Genomic DNA, 16,710 nt, shown 5'->3' with positions numbered 1-16,710 from the left:
TTGCTGTTGTGTGTGAATGAGAGAGAGAGAGCAAGAGAGAGAGAGAGAGAGAGAGAGAGAGAGAGAGAGAGAAAGAAAGAAATGGGGCAGACAAAAAAAAGAGCTTATTAGAGAAGATATTGATCTTTTTGCGTGTGTGTGTGTGTGTGTGTGTGTGTGTGTGTGTGTGTGTGTGTGTGTGTGTGTGTGTGTGTGTGTGTGTGTGTGTGTGTGTGTGCGTGCGTTTGTGTGTGTGTCCGTGTGTCCTCATTCAGGTTTCAGTGATTCTTGAGTGACTGGCTGTATTTGACTGTTATCACACCCCGAGATGCACCCCAAACACTAATACTATACATGCAAATCTCATGTAGACAAACACTCACATGAAAATATGTCTAATGGCATAAAACAGACACAAAGTGAATAAAGTGAAATAGAGGGCCACACAGGAATAGATGTACTGCACTCATTCTGTCTTTTTCTTTCTTTCTCAGGTTCTTAAGATTAATTTGATTGGCCACAGGAAAAGAATACTTGCGTCACTTGGAGATCGACTACACGAAGACCCTCCACAGAAACCACCACGGGCAATCTCTCTAAGAGTGAGTCGAAATCTTCTTCCCTCATATTGCTCTTTCTCTTCCCTTTCCTTTTGCTTTTCCTCTTCCTCTTCTTTTTCGGCCTGTGTCCAACAAAGACTCTCCTCCTCACATTATTTCACGCATTACATTTTCAGTTACCCAGCAAAGATAATTGTTTATTCCTTTAATTTTTATCCAAACAAGATAGTTTTACAGTAACTTTAAGAATAATGGTCCATTTTGTTCCCTTTAAGAACTCTCACCCCAACTCAACATAATCAAATTTTGCCGAGAGGAAGAAAAAAGTAGAATAAATAATAAAAGGGGAAGGGAGTAATTTCATGATTTAATTAGAGGGTATGGCTGTAATACTGTTGAAATAGATCAGTAAAGCATCCCATGTCTTGTTACATTTCTTTGTTGGTCCTTTAATAGCATTATTTATTTGATTTAAAAACCATAATTAGGTCTCTTAGACACAGTGATGCTTTTAGTGGCTTGATGATTTCCATTCTAAAAGTATTTTTCTTCGAGCCATTAAGGTTGCTAAACCAAAGGCATTTTCTTTACTGTTAGTCATTTCAACATTGTCCCCACAAACGCCAAACAAAGCAAAGATACATTTTAACGTTCATCTTAATAAAAGTCACCAATAATAAAATGGTCCCTTTATTGTATGTTTCTGTGTATATGTGTTTATGTGTTGTTTATATCCCTTCTTCACAAGGTCTATAGGATTGTGAGGAAGGGAAAGTTTTTGAGAAGACATGTTCTGTGATTTGGCCTTGTCTTATCAACATTGATCTCCTCATCCTGAGAGCGATGGCATTCTCCTGGCCTGAGTTTCTCCAGGGATTTAACTTGATCTTCCTGGCTGAATCAAACAGCTTATCTCAAATGCAGCAAGGGCTCATCAGCCTCAGTTCAGGGACTCCAATCGATACAGTCCAGTCCAGAGAGTCAGACCAGAGTGGAAGAAATCAGACTTCCTCTAGGCTGCAGTTTAGCACATATTCCTTCTTATTAAAAAACAAGCATCATCTGAAGTAGAATCAGTCGGCCATAACAAAAAAATTAACACACATTTACTCGAACGCATTTGGCACTAAATGATTAAAGGAAGCGAGTATGGGGCGATTCATTAAGAATGAACGTATGCCCACTGAAATTGTGGTTTATTTGCACACACTTTCTTTGTTGTTTTAGCACCTAATTCACTAAAGTAATTATGATAAACCAAGTAATGGTAAACAGGCAATTGTAGTGCAGAACACAATTTTCACTGCACAATTCCTGGTCTACCGTATCCAGACTAAGTGGTAGCTTGTGACTATACAGACTATCGTGATCTGATATACTTTACTTGGACTATACAGCATCACTCCACCGCTGCGAATCATGCAATCTGCTCTTTAAAATGTAGAAAGAGCACTAGACGTGCACGCCGTGTATGGATATATGTCTGGTTATAATGCTCTTCTCCATTATTTGACCTTCAAATTATGATTTACTGCTGCCAATGATCATTAGAAAATGTTCATAAATGTCTCTTTTAAATTGAATTAAGTTTACTTTCTGCTTTCCAACAGAGGTAGTAGCGCAATGTTAATTTGGCCTGGCAAAGAGCGCTCACTTACTGTTAATATGCCGCAATCTATAATAAGCCTAATTTGTATCCAAAGGAGGCATGTCGGTGCTCAAAACAATGACAATGACTTATTTTAAGTACAAATGGCTCAGTGATATAGTAGTTCACGTTGCATCTGGTTAAACTTGATTGTGGGTGATTTTTGAATTTGACACATTTGCACTGAAATCCAGCTCGCCAAACTAGCGCAATTGTTTAGTGAATTCCCCTGTTGTGTTATCTATATCGCCCACTTTAGGAGCCCACAGGTAACCACACTCCCCCTCAGCTGTCTCCGTCTGTGAATCAGGCCTACCCCAACGCCGGCTCTCTGGACGTGCAGCATCTCATCATGCAGGCCGATGCCCGCCGCAGGCGTAACGACAACTACTTTGAAGATGTGCCGCGCTCCAAACTAGAGAGGCAGATGGCACAAGTCAGTATGGTGAGTTAGTGCACTACTCTGCTCTGTGCGTGTTGGTGTGCACTATGTCAAGTAATGGGGAAAATCAGTTGTGTGGCACAATATACTAATGTATGGAAATGGGACAGTTGGACAGTGGGTTTAATAATTCATTTTCTGTTTTATTCATAGAAACATAAATTTAGTATTCCCAAAATAGTGACATGGAAATGTTTTTATCAAGCATTATGCCTTGTGACCATATGTCAATCATAATGTTTTTTGCCAGTTAACTAATAAGGTTAGATTCAGTTCATTATATTTACTGTGCTGAGTCAACCTCTGGAATTCAGCGCAAAAATCTGGTCTCAACTAGTAGAGCATGGATCTAGCAGTGTCAAGTTCATAGGTTCGATTCCCATAAAACTCACATTTTGATCAAATGTATTTGTATTACTTTGGATAAAAGTGTTAGCCAAACGAATAAATGTAAACATGCTGATGTTCCACCTCAAAAATGACAAAAATGTAAAAAGCAACCAGTCACTAAGCATTTTTAGTTGGAACATCTAACTCATTAAAACAGTGCCATTGTTGTGTGGTGTGAAATGTATGTGTGTCTGTGTGCATTTGTGAATGTGTGTGTTGTATAAAACTTAGATCTCTCATTGTGTCAGTAGAGCTTATCAGTGTTGCGGTGTCGTGAGTGTGCTGATGTGTTTTGCAGTGATTATGTGAATGGAATGAGTTATTGCACCCGAACATTATGGCACAGGGTTACAAAAAAAACCTTGTACTCTCTCTCCCTCTTTTACCCTTTATCAGTTCTTCCTGCCCTCTGCCTCCATACATCACAGAGACAAAGAGGGAGACAAAGCGTGTAGGACAGAGAGCTAAAAAAACCTTCAGACCAATGCAACAAATCGAATCGAAGTGCTTAGCAACTATTCAATTATAGTCTGAACTGAGCTCTACAGTTCAGAAAAGTATTATTATTGTACAGTATGTACTCGGTCAAACACAAAGTGCTAAAATAGATTAAAAAAAAAAATTGTTCCCAAAGTAAAAGTCCCTTTCATTTATGTCCACAGAGAAATTGATTTTTAGTTGTAAAGCGTAATCCTTTCAAGACAGACCTACAATGCTGTGAAAATGAATTTTCCCCTTCCTGATTTCTTCTGTATTGTATATATATCATACTAAATTTATTCACAAATTCAAACATAAAACAAAGGCAATCTTAGTAAACAGAATTTTATTTCTATTCTATGTTATTAATTTTATTTTATTCAATCTTTAAGTATACAGTTTTTATACAACAAAAAAGTTATCCAATACCAACTGGTCTTGTGTGAAAAATACAAATACTCAAAATACATTTTACCCCCTTAGTTACTAAATCTCCAAATCTATAAATCTGCATTCATAAAGGGGTTCAACTGGACTAGACACACCCAGGTCTGATTACTTCCAGCCCTGTTCAATCAAATCAACATCTAAATAGAACTTTTTCAGCAGCACTAAGTTGGGTAATAGGAAGCACACTACACCAAGGTCGAAGAAATACAAATCCAGAAATGATGAGGAAAAAGGTGATTGAAATACATCAGTCTGTGAAGTGCTACAAAGCTATTTCAAATGCTCTGAGACTCCAAAGAACCACAGTGAGAGCCATTATCTCCAAATTGAGAAAACGTGGCATGGTAGTCAACCTTCCCAGAAGTGGCCGATCTACCAAAATTCCTCTAAGAGCACAGTGACAACTCATCGAGTTGAGAGATGAAGGATCAAACCTAAGGTCAAGCATGGTGGTGGTAGTGTGATGGTGTGGGGATGTGTTGCTACTGCAGGGCCAGGGCGATTGCTCTTCCAGAAAATCCTAAAAGACAATGTCCGGTCATCAGTCCGTGAGTTGAAGCTCAAGCACAACTGGATTATGCAGCAAGACAATGATCCAAAGCATAGGAGTAAGGCCCCCTCTGAATGGCTCAAAAGAAGCTAAATTAAAGTTTTTGAGTCCTGACTTGAACCCAATTGAGATGCTGTGGCACTTAACTGTGCAGTTCATGCTCGAAAACCTCCAGTATGTCTGAACTAAAGCCAAAATTCTGACTGATCTCCAGTTATCTGAAGCGTTTGATGCAGTTGTTGCTGCAAAATTTGGCACAACCAGCTATTAAGTTTAAGGGGGCAGTTAGTACATTTTTGCTTCAATAAAACATTTTACATTTCTATTTTGTGTTTATTTAGGTTATAAATCATTTGAAGATCCACTCCAATTTAGTGTGAAAAATACACAAAAATAGAAGAAATCAGGAAGGGAACAAATACTTGTTCACAGCACTGTATTATGAAATCAAAGGTTATTATGTAACGGTATATTGTGTCATCGGAGTTATTCATGCTTGAAGTACCGCACTCCAGCGACAGCACAAACGCGTTCTCACGTTCAAACACACCTGAACGGAAAGCAGTTTCAAATGCAGGGATCTCAAGACTATCAAGTAATGACAGTATATACTGTATATATCTGAATATTTTGCAATAAACTTCCTATAAATTCTATTTTACTGACTATAAGTCAGTATTTTTATTGTACAGTCATTTTTTATTCAATTACAAAATTCAAGGGATGAGTAGTTCTTTTTTTGTTGTTGTTGCTTTAAATCAAAGTTTGTAAAGGTGTGACTCATCTTGGAACTGGATGGTTTGGTTTGGCTTGGCTTAGAACACCATTATTGAAGGATTTTACTGAATCCCTATGAGAAAATATATGAATTGGAAAAAATACTTCCGGAATTAAGCGGTCACTGCAGAACTCTATAACTCACAGTTTCTGTGACTGTAATCTGAGCCATGATGCAATGGACCTTGATTTAATTACTTCTGTGTTTCCCACTTCCTCCTTTTCAGCAAGGGGAATGGTGTGAGCCAATCACGTTACGGCCTCCAAACGAGGCTACGTCATCTACGCCAGTGCAGTACTGGCAGCACCATCCTGAGAAGCTTATATTCCAGTCATGTGACTATGAAGCATATGTAAGTCTGTGTGCATTATAAGTGTAAAATTATAAATATTTCTCACAGAGTGTCATCTTATGTGAATTGTGAGCACTCTACCAAGCACTTTAAAAATGTATGCATAAAGAATGTAGTTTATCTATTGAGTATGGTGGCCTTTGTAGGCTGCAGTAATCCAGCGGATAAAGGAAAAGGAAATTTGAAAGCAATCTGTGAGTCCTTTAGTTATTCAACAGTGAATAATGGTGTTTTAACCTTCAATCAATACAGCTTTTTCAGCACCTCTACAGGCCTGAGTACTTCTAGTATTAGCTTACGTAAACTCAATCTGTTTCCTAGCAACAGCCAAATTTGATTGACTTATTCTCCTGTGATGGAATTTATTAACCGAATTCATGCATGTAAGTGTGACTAACCCGTAGAGGTGAAAGGTAGAGATTAATCCCAATGTTAAGGTGGGAAGGAATGGACAAATGCATCCAGCATGCTTGTCCACATCTAGAAGAACATACAATTTCTAAATTCCAGTATATTAATTGATGTTACTCTTCATTGAAGAAACACACTCACATACTAGATTGCTTTCAGTACGGCCTGCTGGCTCTCAAGGTTGTCCTTGCCTGATATCCAGCAGTGCCGCACAACAAACCTCTATCCAACCAGTCTCTTCCTACACACTTCATTTGTACACTGCTACATTTCCTTACAGTTATTGAATCACCTGACAGTCTCATTCAAAGTGTTACACACATCATGGAAAAAAAAGAAGATATATATATCTTGAAATAAAACTGTGTTCCTTGCACACATTTTATTTAAGTTACAGTACAATATGTATGTCTGTTGCACATTCATGTTCAAAAACAACTGCTTTAATATATGATAATTGACATTTACCAATACCAATTCAGCATATAGTGACTTTGGTGTTGTTACTATTATACATGCAAAGGGGTTAGCCTATAATCATTCAACACTCAACACACATCATTTACATATAGACATCTTACAAGTACAGTAGCTAATATAGGCTGTTTAATAAGGGTCAGAGAAAGGGTGGAAAATGGTCATGTAATACCAAATTTATTTAGTTTTTTTGGTTCAAGGAACTTCGGTCAGATGCAAAATCTAGTCATCAGCAGAGTGCTCAAGCACTGAACAAGCACTGCCTGATTTTTGTAACCGCACATCTTTGAACACACGGGTTGCGCATGCGCCTGGATTTATTTGCACTAATTAGTGTGTCCACAAGGTGGCAACACTCACATTTGAGGCATTGTATGCAGACGCTGAGCATTCCCATCAAATTCGAAGTATACATCGGGCTTAACATTATAAGTAAACTTTACAGAAAAAAAATTAAATGCTACCATTTAACGTGTGTGTGTGTGTGTGTGTGTGTGTGTGTGTGTGTATTGCAGTATCTGGGGTCTATACTGGTGAAAGAGTTGCGCGGTACGGAGTCCACACATGATGCCTGTGCTAAAATGAGGGTAAGAATTGTTTCATTATGGCAACCACTCAAAGATCTGTCCAGTCATGCTCCTGCTGGCCTCAGGTCACTGTGACATGCAATTATTAAGAAAAGAAACATAAACATAATAGCTACTTTTATACAGGAATATGGGAACATGCGACATTCTTGGATTTAGTTGGGCTCTTTTAGCTACTGTTGGAAAATCAGCTTCAAGATCCTAGTTGTGAAATACCTAGTTGTGTATTTATGCACAATACAGTGACCTCTGTTTATCCGTTTCCTCTTTACCTCAAAAAATCTTCTCTTACCTAATCAGCCCCCCACTCCCCTTCTCATCAGGTTATTTAACACGAGAAGACAGTTCTGCAGCTCTGTTGTTGTATGCATGTAAAACACCATCTGTTCTCCATCACTCAACTTTCTGCTCCCATCCGCACATTTAGATGAGACTGAGAGAGTTTTAGAACTTCCTCCACCCCTCGCCTATTCACAAACACATCAATACATTGACAGGGTGTAAGTTAGAGGTCCTCTATATCTCAGTCTTTGTTTCAAGCTGAACATTTTGACAGGATCAGAGCAAAAGACACCCGCTGATGCAGAGGAAGCCTCTGACAGAAATAGCTAGAACAAAAGAACTTATTTGGTCAACCAGCTTCATCAGAAAAAAGTCTTTGCAGTATGCCAAATAGGCAGGAACCATTATGAAACCTCATAAGTAACCAATTTAGAACACTTGAAAGACTTAACTCACCATTGATTTCAAAAGAAATGCATTGCACACACAAATTTGGGGTAAAATAATTAGTTTTTAATTACATGTGGCAGCTCACTTGGTTTTGGCACAGAGCAAAAGAAAGAAAGTGAGACAGAGAGGAAATAAGGTCCATAATGAAAATATCCCTGTCTGACAGCAGATATGACGGTGTGGGGAGATAGGAAAATTAATTCTGGATCTCTGCAGCCTCAGCTGTATACTGTATAATTTATGTGAATATGGTACATGATATCATAAACCTTCTAACCCAATAAGGCCATGTTTTAAACAGTGCACAAATGTTATATTGGCCATTTTTACTTGTCTCACTAACTGGGTTATTGCTGTGGACTTTGGTTAATGGTTAGACTTCAACTGATATTGCATGTAAATAATTAAGCATGTGTTTGAGTTTGTATTAAGCAGATCACATGGGGTGTGTGATGTGATGGGAGCTCATGAATGTTAATATTAGGGTTTGTGAAACTGTGTGTTGATCTCTCCTGTTCTCCTCCTCTCTGTAAGAAGTCTACAGAACAGATGAAGAAGATTCCCACCATAGTACTGTCTGTCTCCTATAAGGGTGTCAAGTTTATCGATGCCACAAACAAGGTGATCATCTGCTATTGCCTATATTGTAATGGATTTATACGTGCTACAAAATGAAAATCAAATTTATATCTCAATATCCCATGAAGGAAAGTAGAATAAAAAGTACAATTTTGTACTAAGATCAATTCATTTTTATCTTAATTTCTTACGTGTTTTTACGTGTTTAGAATATCATAGCAGAGCATGAGATCAGGAATATCTCGTGTGCAGCCCAGGATCCAGAAGATCTGTCCACATTTGCATACATCACTAAGGACCTGAAATCCAGCCATCATTACTGCCATGTCTTTACAGCTTTCGATGTGGTTAGTAACATATTGTATAATACATATTTACATATAAACACTCTCAAAAAGCATATAAAAATGCAAAAGTAATTAAAGCTCAGAATAACAAATGCACAAGGGTCATTCTATGAAAAGTGAGCAATTCCATAAATAAAAATAAAATATTAAATTATTATCAAAACTTGGATAGAGGTGTATTTGATTACTTATAAGATTAGTAATCTTAACAATATATATAATAATATAAATCTTTCACTGTCAACTGATCATTAGGTAACACACTTTAAAAACATCAGGAATTTAAATGGAAAGCTTTTTTGGCCAGCCACTATAAACACAGTGAAATTAGTCTATTATTTCCTTTAAGCTTGATGAATTTAATATATATATATATATATATATATATATATATATATATATATATATATATATATATATATATATATGTTATATATTTGTTATATTTTAGTATATCTGATTAAAAAAAAACATTTGATTTCATCTGAAGATTCAGTGTCTTTTGTTATCCATAAGATAATTTAGTCAGGAAGAGCTTTTGAACTATTTATTTGTATTTTTGCATAAGCATAAATAAATATTATTTACAAATATATTTGTAAATAAGCACTTATTTTCAATAGAACATACGTTTAAAATATTTGAAATAAAAAATCGTATAGTATAGTATATTGTAATTGTAGATATTTGACATGCTCTCTAACAAAAAATGTTTTCACTTAGAATTGTCATTTTGTATGCAGATGTCTTTGCTGTTACCGCCTTTCACAGTAATACCAAAGAACTGTCTGTCGATTATCTAGTCACGACACATGAATTATTCATAACACACTTAAAGCATGTTTTAAATCTTTTAAAAAACCATTAAGCTATGAAAGTTATGTGAAAATAATGGTAAAAGTCTGTTTAACCATTAATTACCACTAATTTGAACTCAAATCGTAAAGGTGTTTTAGACGTTTTCTCAGTTGATTTGTAATAGCCCAGATTCCCCCACAAGTGTCAATTTGTAAGTCTATTGGTTTTTTCGAAAGCTCTCTCATTATCTCTGCATTTATGTCTGTGGTTTTTCTACAGAATCTGGCCTATGAGATTATCTTGACGTTGGGCCAGGCGTTCGAGGTGGCGTATCAGTTGGCCCTGCAGGCCAGAAAGAGCGGCCACGGGTCATCCACTCTGCCCGAGAGCTTCGATAACAAACCCTCCAAACCTGTCCCTAAACCTCGCGTAAACATACGCAAGTCTGTGAGTGCCTTTGCCCTTTAAAAACAAACGCACACACTCTCAAACTCATATCCACTCATCTGGAGCTCTAACACAGCAATCTGTCTCATCTCTCTTAGCCGTCACCTTCACCTCTCCCCCGCTGACAGCACATCTTGCACTCATCTTTGTGTGTGTGATCAAGCTGTGCTATTTTAACAGTGTTTTGACATTTTAAAACCAATATTGAGAAATGTGTGTATGCCATTATTTCAAGAGATTTCCTTCTGCCAGTGAAGGTTTGCTTGTATTCATGCCAGTGTGTGTGTGTCGCAGCCCGTCCTGAGGGAGGGAGAGGTGAGTGTTTGATCTGTAAACGGCACACTTCATCTGCTCTCCCTTCAGTGCGTTTAAGGATGAGAGAGAATGATGAGGGCTGTTTGCATGGAGCTCTATGAACTCACTTCCTCCCGCCTGGGCAGACTTCTTCTCCATCTGCCCCAGTCCACTGCCCCTACAGTGGGCATGGCGCCTCCCTCTCTCCCCTGCCACCACCAGTAATACTACACTCACTGGAAGAGACCCAGAGTAGGCGGGAGCTCACCATAAAAATGAAATGCACCCTGCCTGTTGGAGTTGGATTACACAGAACAGAAATGATGGATGCTTGGTTGAAAATAAACAGTGGTGTTGGATTCTATCCTGCAGAGATACTTCTCCTGTTTTGAGAAGCCTAACAGGTCTATTTTATAGGTCATATCACTATCTACAAAGTGTGTGTGTCTATATATCAAAGACATGATATGTACATCATCTAAGATATTGGCACCATTTCCAGTGTGACCCAATTTGCTGTGTCAGGTTGTGCAGGGTGTGGTCATGCCTAGACAAATATAAGGCAATATGCCACTTCTTTAAATGGAGTTCATGAATGTTAGAAACAGCTGGAGCTGTGGTCTTTAAAACTGAGCTGAGCTTCAATTCTGGCTTGCAAACTGTCAGTGTCTCTCCACATGATTTCCTTTTTAATCTCTTAATAAAATTGGCGAAAATAAAATCTTGGAAAGAATGAAAATTGGAAGCCAAAGTCTTTATTAGCTCACTTTCACAGAATTGTCCTTACACAGAAATTCGATCTGCTCTTGTTTCTTGTATAAGTCACTCTCAAGACCATTCTTACATAAATCGTTGTATACAATTCAATGCAACAATTTATGTAAGAGTACATATATGAATCGTTTGCACAAATTCGTTCTGCTCATGTTTCATGAATGAGACCCATTGTGTGGGAGCAACTTCCCTTTGGGACATTTGGAGATGTTCTCAGTTGAAAAAACTATTATTTTTTTTTTAATTCTGAAAAAACAAAATTGTCTGTAGTTATTAACATGGTATGTCCCCATTTAGATAACAAAAGTAAATGTAAGAAAGAGAGAGAGAGAGAGAGAGAGAGAGAGAGAGAGAGAGAGAGAGCGCCATGTTACCCTGAACACTAACAGCATCATCTGTGGCTGTGTGTTGTTTGCAGATATTATTGATCTTCCCTTCTGTAGGAGAAATTGGTCATTATGTTGAGATATCATCTCTCCATATGGACATGATATGCTGTGTTACTCCATTAGAACATAATCGGTCTCTCTTCTATGCAGCACTTGTTTCCTCTCCATCCAGGTCTTTGTGTTCATGCACCTAAACCCAAGCTCCCAAGCACTGACCTCCGTAACCTCTGTGTACCACCTCTAGGTCATGTTTCCCTTTAGCTGCTGGTACCTGGGGCATTTACCTCCTCTTCACCCTTCTCCTCTTCCTCATACCTCACAAACTCCTCCATCATCCACAAACTGTTCAATTTCACGACTTCTTTCATTTTCCTTTGCTTGTTTTTTCCTTCTTTCTTTTTAGTCAGTTAATAAATGTTAACTGACATAAATAAATGTTAACTTGTCAAAACAAAACACATAAAGGCACTTACAGTGGAAGTCTATAGCACAACTGTTGTTCTGCTTGCCCCATAGACTTCAATTGTAAGTGCATAATATATTTTTTGATAGTGTGTTTTTAAAAACTGGGGGACAAGACAAAATCATTTTCTATGGTAATCAGCAGCATGTGACAGATACTGTTCATGGAGCTTTTTAACAAAGAATATTCCTTCAACTGATTTCATCCTGGTTTGTTTTCTGTTTCGTTTGTTTTGTTTGCTCTGTTGGTTCTTATTCATTAAAATCTTGATCAAATAAATGTTGTATTGCTAAAGCAATCACACAGTAAACCAGAACAGGAATTGAACAAGCACTAGAACATGAAAATAATAATAACTATAAAGAAATAAATGCATAATAATAAATTGACTTCAGCACTAATGCAACATTATTTAGGGTCTGTAACGGGTAGGGGATTGGGGTTAGGGGTCAGGGAGATCAGTGTCAACACATTCGTGTATTATTCTTTTGGTTCCGTTGTCCCTTAGGTTATTACAGGATACTACAAATCTTGTTGCTATATTTGCACATTCTTCATTTTTACCTAGAATAAAACACAGTGTATGTTTTTGGGTACATTCATTGAAATCTGGGCATATATTGTTGATTTTATGGTAATATTTGTGTCTAATTGATTGGTATTTTGGGCAATCACTCCCAGGTTGCATTGGGAGCACAGTCTGTCCGTGGCGGCCCTCTCTATAGCCAGACTGTGCTCACTGAGTCTTTACGTTGTCAGTGCTTTCCTTAACTTTCTGTCAGTCACCGTGATCAAATAGTTTGCCACGGTGTACTCTCCATACTCTTGTATCTTCCTCTTCTGTCCATCCTGAACATACAATGAATACCTAAACATGCATGAAAATATTTCAGTATTTCATGACACCAACTCAACCTCCCCTAAAAGTGTGTTATCGAACCATTAAGCTGCTTTTCAGGTTGATGCCTCATATTAGGGGTTTATTGCATAAGATTAGTGTCTCTTTTAAAGTGTTTGGATGTGTAGAAGAATGAAGTTAGTGTGGGTGTGTTTAAGAGCAGAGGTAGTCAGGCAGTGAGGATTATGTTATTTAATATTCATGCAGCTACATATGGAAAGTCCTGATAAAGTCTACAAGCCAAATAGCAGATGTGAATGACTCTGCGTGTGTGTACTTCTATGTTGCTGTAGTCATTCGAGTTTCTGAGCTCAGCTTTATGTGGAGCGAGTTTCGATTGGTTGATAAAGATGTACTAGTTGTAGGGTAGTTTTGCAGATTTACAGGATGGAGATGCAGACTTAATGTGATAAGATTAATTTGTTTGACGTTATTGATTTAAAAAAGAATTTATATACCACATGTGGAGTTATCCACTGTTTTGTATTGGTGTGACAGAATGTGTCATGTGGTTAACTCATCTTAAAGGGAGAGTTCACCCCAAAATGAAAATGCCCTCATCATTTACTCTCTCATGCCATTCCAGATGTGAATTACTTTCTTTCTTTTGCTGAACACAAAACAAGACTTTTGAAGATTTTAGAAGATTATCTCAGCTCTTTTGGTCCATACAATGCAAGTGAAAGGGTGCCAAAATGTTGATGCTCCCAAAAGCTAATATGGTATTGTCCTCCATGTTTGATTCTCTGCCAAGTGGTCAGTATGTGATGTTTAGATCCACAAAATGTAGTGTGACCACCCCTTAACCCTCTAAATGACATCTCTCGAAAAAGCTCTGTCTCTCTCTCCTGTGTCTACCCCAGATGGAGCAGCCCTCAATGGATCAAAAGGGCCACGCCAACGTCCCCTGGATAGTCGAGCCAGGACAGGAAGCCAAAAGAGGAGCCAACACCAAGTATGAGACCACTATTTTCTAATATACTCCCAAAATACTGTCCACTCCTGTGTGTGTGCCTTACAGAGAGCGCCCTCTAGAGGCCCCCCCACGGAGCCACGGGCCCAGTGACCTGTGACAAGCCCGCCCGAGTCTCTCCGCCCAGCCCAGCCCGCCCGTTTACCGTGGCCTCTGCATGATGACGCTGCCGCTGTCTTTTCTCTCCTCCGATCTTTCCCCCTCTCTTTATCTCTCTCGCTCCCTGACCTCTCTGGCCACAGCATGATTCGGGACGGTCCCGAGCAACCCTCAGGCCGCAACGCTGCCAATCAAACGCTTCTGTGCGCTCACTTTCTCCTCCAAAACACAAAAAGTGTTGCAAGCGCTTGTTTTTCATTCAATTTTTCCCCTCTCCTCTTTTTATTTCTCTTTTCCTCCTTTCTCCGCTTTTCTTTTCCTACGCTTCGTTGGGAAGCAACTCTCCAGACTTTCCCCTCGCCTACACCCCACACTCCCCTCGACTGCTTGAATGACAACTTAAAACCATAATGCTGCTACAAGCCTTATAAACAGGTTGTTTTTTAAAGTCGGAATTTACTTTCCTCCTCACTAGACAGCGTAGTTAGCGAGGTGAAGAGATTTTTGAGTTGGGCATCCAAAACGGCTGGTGTAGAAGCGGAGATTGGACTTCAAGGAAGGAGATTTTGCTTGTCTTGTTTGTGCGTCACATAGCAAAGTTTTAGTTTTTTTAGTATCAGTGAATGCTTAGCGGAAAAAAGTCCCTTATTGGGGGAGATTTTTTTAAACCAGACAGCTTTGTGTTTTTTAAACAGCTAAGATTTAAGAGCTTGTTTTAACAATCTATCAAAGTTGAAATCTAAGTTGCAGCCTATCTGAACGGGAAATACGTCAGATAGCATTTACCGAAAGCCTATTTTACTGAGGCATCTGCAAAATGATTTTAAAAGTGCATTGTTCTTTTCCTTCCTTTACAAATTTTTCTGTTGTGTTTTCTTTCTCCATTTTGTGGTTTTGGCAATGAATGAAAAACACGAGCAAAAACGAGCCAGTCCTGAGACATGCAGTGTAGTTGAAAGCATGCAGTCCGTGTGAACTGGAAAAGGGGGGGCTTTTTTTGATGGACACTTTGGATAAGTGATGTGATTTTATTCACAGGGCAATGGCGGACGCCCATGTCTATTACAGTGGAATTCAGAGAATGTAGCCTGCCCCTAACATGGACCCTCACTCACATGCATTGCAAATAAGGAACCTAAACGTGTCACTGGAGCCTCTCATAACGCATGTGTACGGATTCAGTCGAGGAATTTTTCAACGGGGACTTGATGTACACGTACAAAGGACTACTGACGTGGACCCGTGGCCTTTTCTGAAACATTCGCATGCATACGCACACACACACTGCATAGGACATACAGGAGTCTGTTGAATCTGAATGTAGCAGCGATTTAGAGTTATGGTTTCGCTGCGTTATGAAGGACAGCAGCCGTGATTGAACTTTGTCGTGTGAGAGACAGCTGGGGGAAAGGCAAGTTGCGGTGGAGACGGTTATTATGGTGACTCTGACACACTACACTGACTTTTCACTAAATATCTAGTCCGAAATACCATGGCATGTCTGGACTGGGATTCAAATGGACTTCAATTGCTGTACTTTGTTTTATTTTTCTTTCTTTTTTTCTTTGGTTTATTTGTGGTCAATGATATAAAAAAAATAATATGCACAATGTGAATGGAACTTCATTGCACTGGACAACCATGAAATGTATTCTTCCAGTGCCAAAATCATTATGGAATGGTTGTTGACATAATTGGCAATGCCATAAAGATTAATATTCATATTGGCAAGATATTTTAATGTTTAATAGAGAAATATATTACCATTACTGTAACATTTACAATTATTATTATAATTATTCTTATTGTGCAATTCTTGTCTGATGTTGTCTTAATATTACATTATTTTTATATGATACGTCAAGCTTGAATACGTAGCCATCCTAAGGAAACAACAACAACAACAACAACAACAAAAAATATTATTCTAATACAGAAGAACTGAATATGTAGATGGCTCCACTTTACTTTGGTTTTAGATTAAATAAAATAAAACAGATGTCATATTTTCACTCGTTGTCACTGTAGAATTTTGCTATAGTTCTGTAAATACATATTTTGTTGACTCATTGTTCATATATGTAATAAAGCAACAACAAAAAAAAAAATATATATATAAAGAATTACAGAGAAAAACAACAATTAATCACAATAAATTACATTGGGAAACAAGGTACCAAATGTTGCAGATCAAAGTGCAAAACATAAAAACAACAAACTTGTATGTGCAATGGGTGGAGTTGTTCAATCATCATTGCAGACTAACATGTGTAGACAGGCTTGGGCTTCCAGCACACAGATTTTGTAAGTTTGGTCTTTTATTTATATTCTTGCAAAGCACATGGAATAAATCCAGATTGTAGAACCACTGTCTGCTCTGTGACCTGTTTGTTCCCATTAATAGTGTAGTTTTACAAGTATCTATTGACAGACTTATGCCTTCACCCACATATGAGAAGTATCATAATTGATTTTCCCTCATGTAATTTCAAACCCATGTTACTTCTTTTTTCTTCATCTTTCTTATGCATAGGAAAAAATATTTTTTTATGTATATTGCGGTTCATCTTTTCTATACATTGGCAGTTGATAATGACTCATTTGAACCCTTTCGCACGTGTGCTTTTTTCTGTCCTGACTAATCCCCCTATGGGAGATGTATTTAAACAAATTTGTGACCTTACACTTCACAGCAGAGGCACTGGAGGACAGATATTAAATGTATAATGTGGGAGAAAGCTAAAGTGGACTAACTAGTTGTAGCAAACATTGCTAAAACATTGCAGCATCGCTGCATTAAATCAGCCAGCTCG

At 38.1% G+C, this 16,710-nt stretch overlaps 1 protein-coding gene across 5 annotated transcripts in view; it reads left to right on the top strand.

Annotated features, from left to right (window-relative positions):
• The window catches only part of LOC127638898 (ankyrin repeat and sterile alpha motif domain-containing protein 1B), a 187,726-nt gene extending 171,461 nt beyond the window's left edge, over nucleotides 1-16,265 (top strand). For 3 of the 5 annotated variants that reach the window (XM_052120631.1, XM_052120634.1, XM_052120635.1), the window contains 9 exons: nucleotides 474-581; nucleotides 2,447-2,632; nucleotides 5,504-5,629; nucleotides 7,033-7,104; nucleotides 8,371-8,457; nucleotides 8,625-8,762; nucleotides 9,840-10,007; nucleotides 13,689-13,780; nucleotides 14,936-16,265. In XM_052120631.1, coding sequence (XP_051976591.1) covers nucleotides 474-581; nucleotides 2,447-2,632; nucleotides 5,504-5,629; nucleotides 7,033-7,104; nucleotides 8,371-8,457; nucleotides 8,625-8,762; nucleotides 9,840-10,007; nucleotides 13,689-13,780; nucleotides 14,936-14,984 — 1,026 coding nt within the window. In that variant the 3' untranslated portion in view covers nucleotides 14,985-16,265. Of the gene's footprint in view, nucleotides 1-473; nucleotides 582-2,446; nucleotides 2,633-5,503; nucleotides 5,630-7,032; nucleotides 7,105-8,370; nucleotides 8,458-8,624; nucleotides 8,763-9,839; nucleotides 10,008-13,688 lie in introns of all 5 variants that reach the window. The other 2 variants (XM_052120632.1, XM_052120633.1) reach the window with 2 other exon arrangements.
• Nucleotides 16,266-16,710: the final 445 nt, after the last annotated feature.

The sequence above is a fragment of the Xyrauchen texanus genome, chromosome 47 (assembly GCF_025860055.1).
Source record: "Xyrauchen texanus isolate HMW12.3.18 chromosome 47, RBS_HiC_50CHRs, whole genome shotgun sequence".
In the NCBI taxonomy this organism is placed as follows: Eukaryota; Metazoa; Chordata; class Actinopteri; order Cypriniformes; family Catostomidae; genus Xyrauchen; species Xyrauchen texanus.
This window is presented reverse-complemented; position numbering and strand designations above follow the sequence as displayed.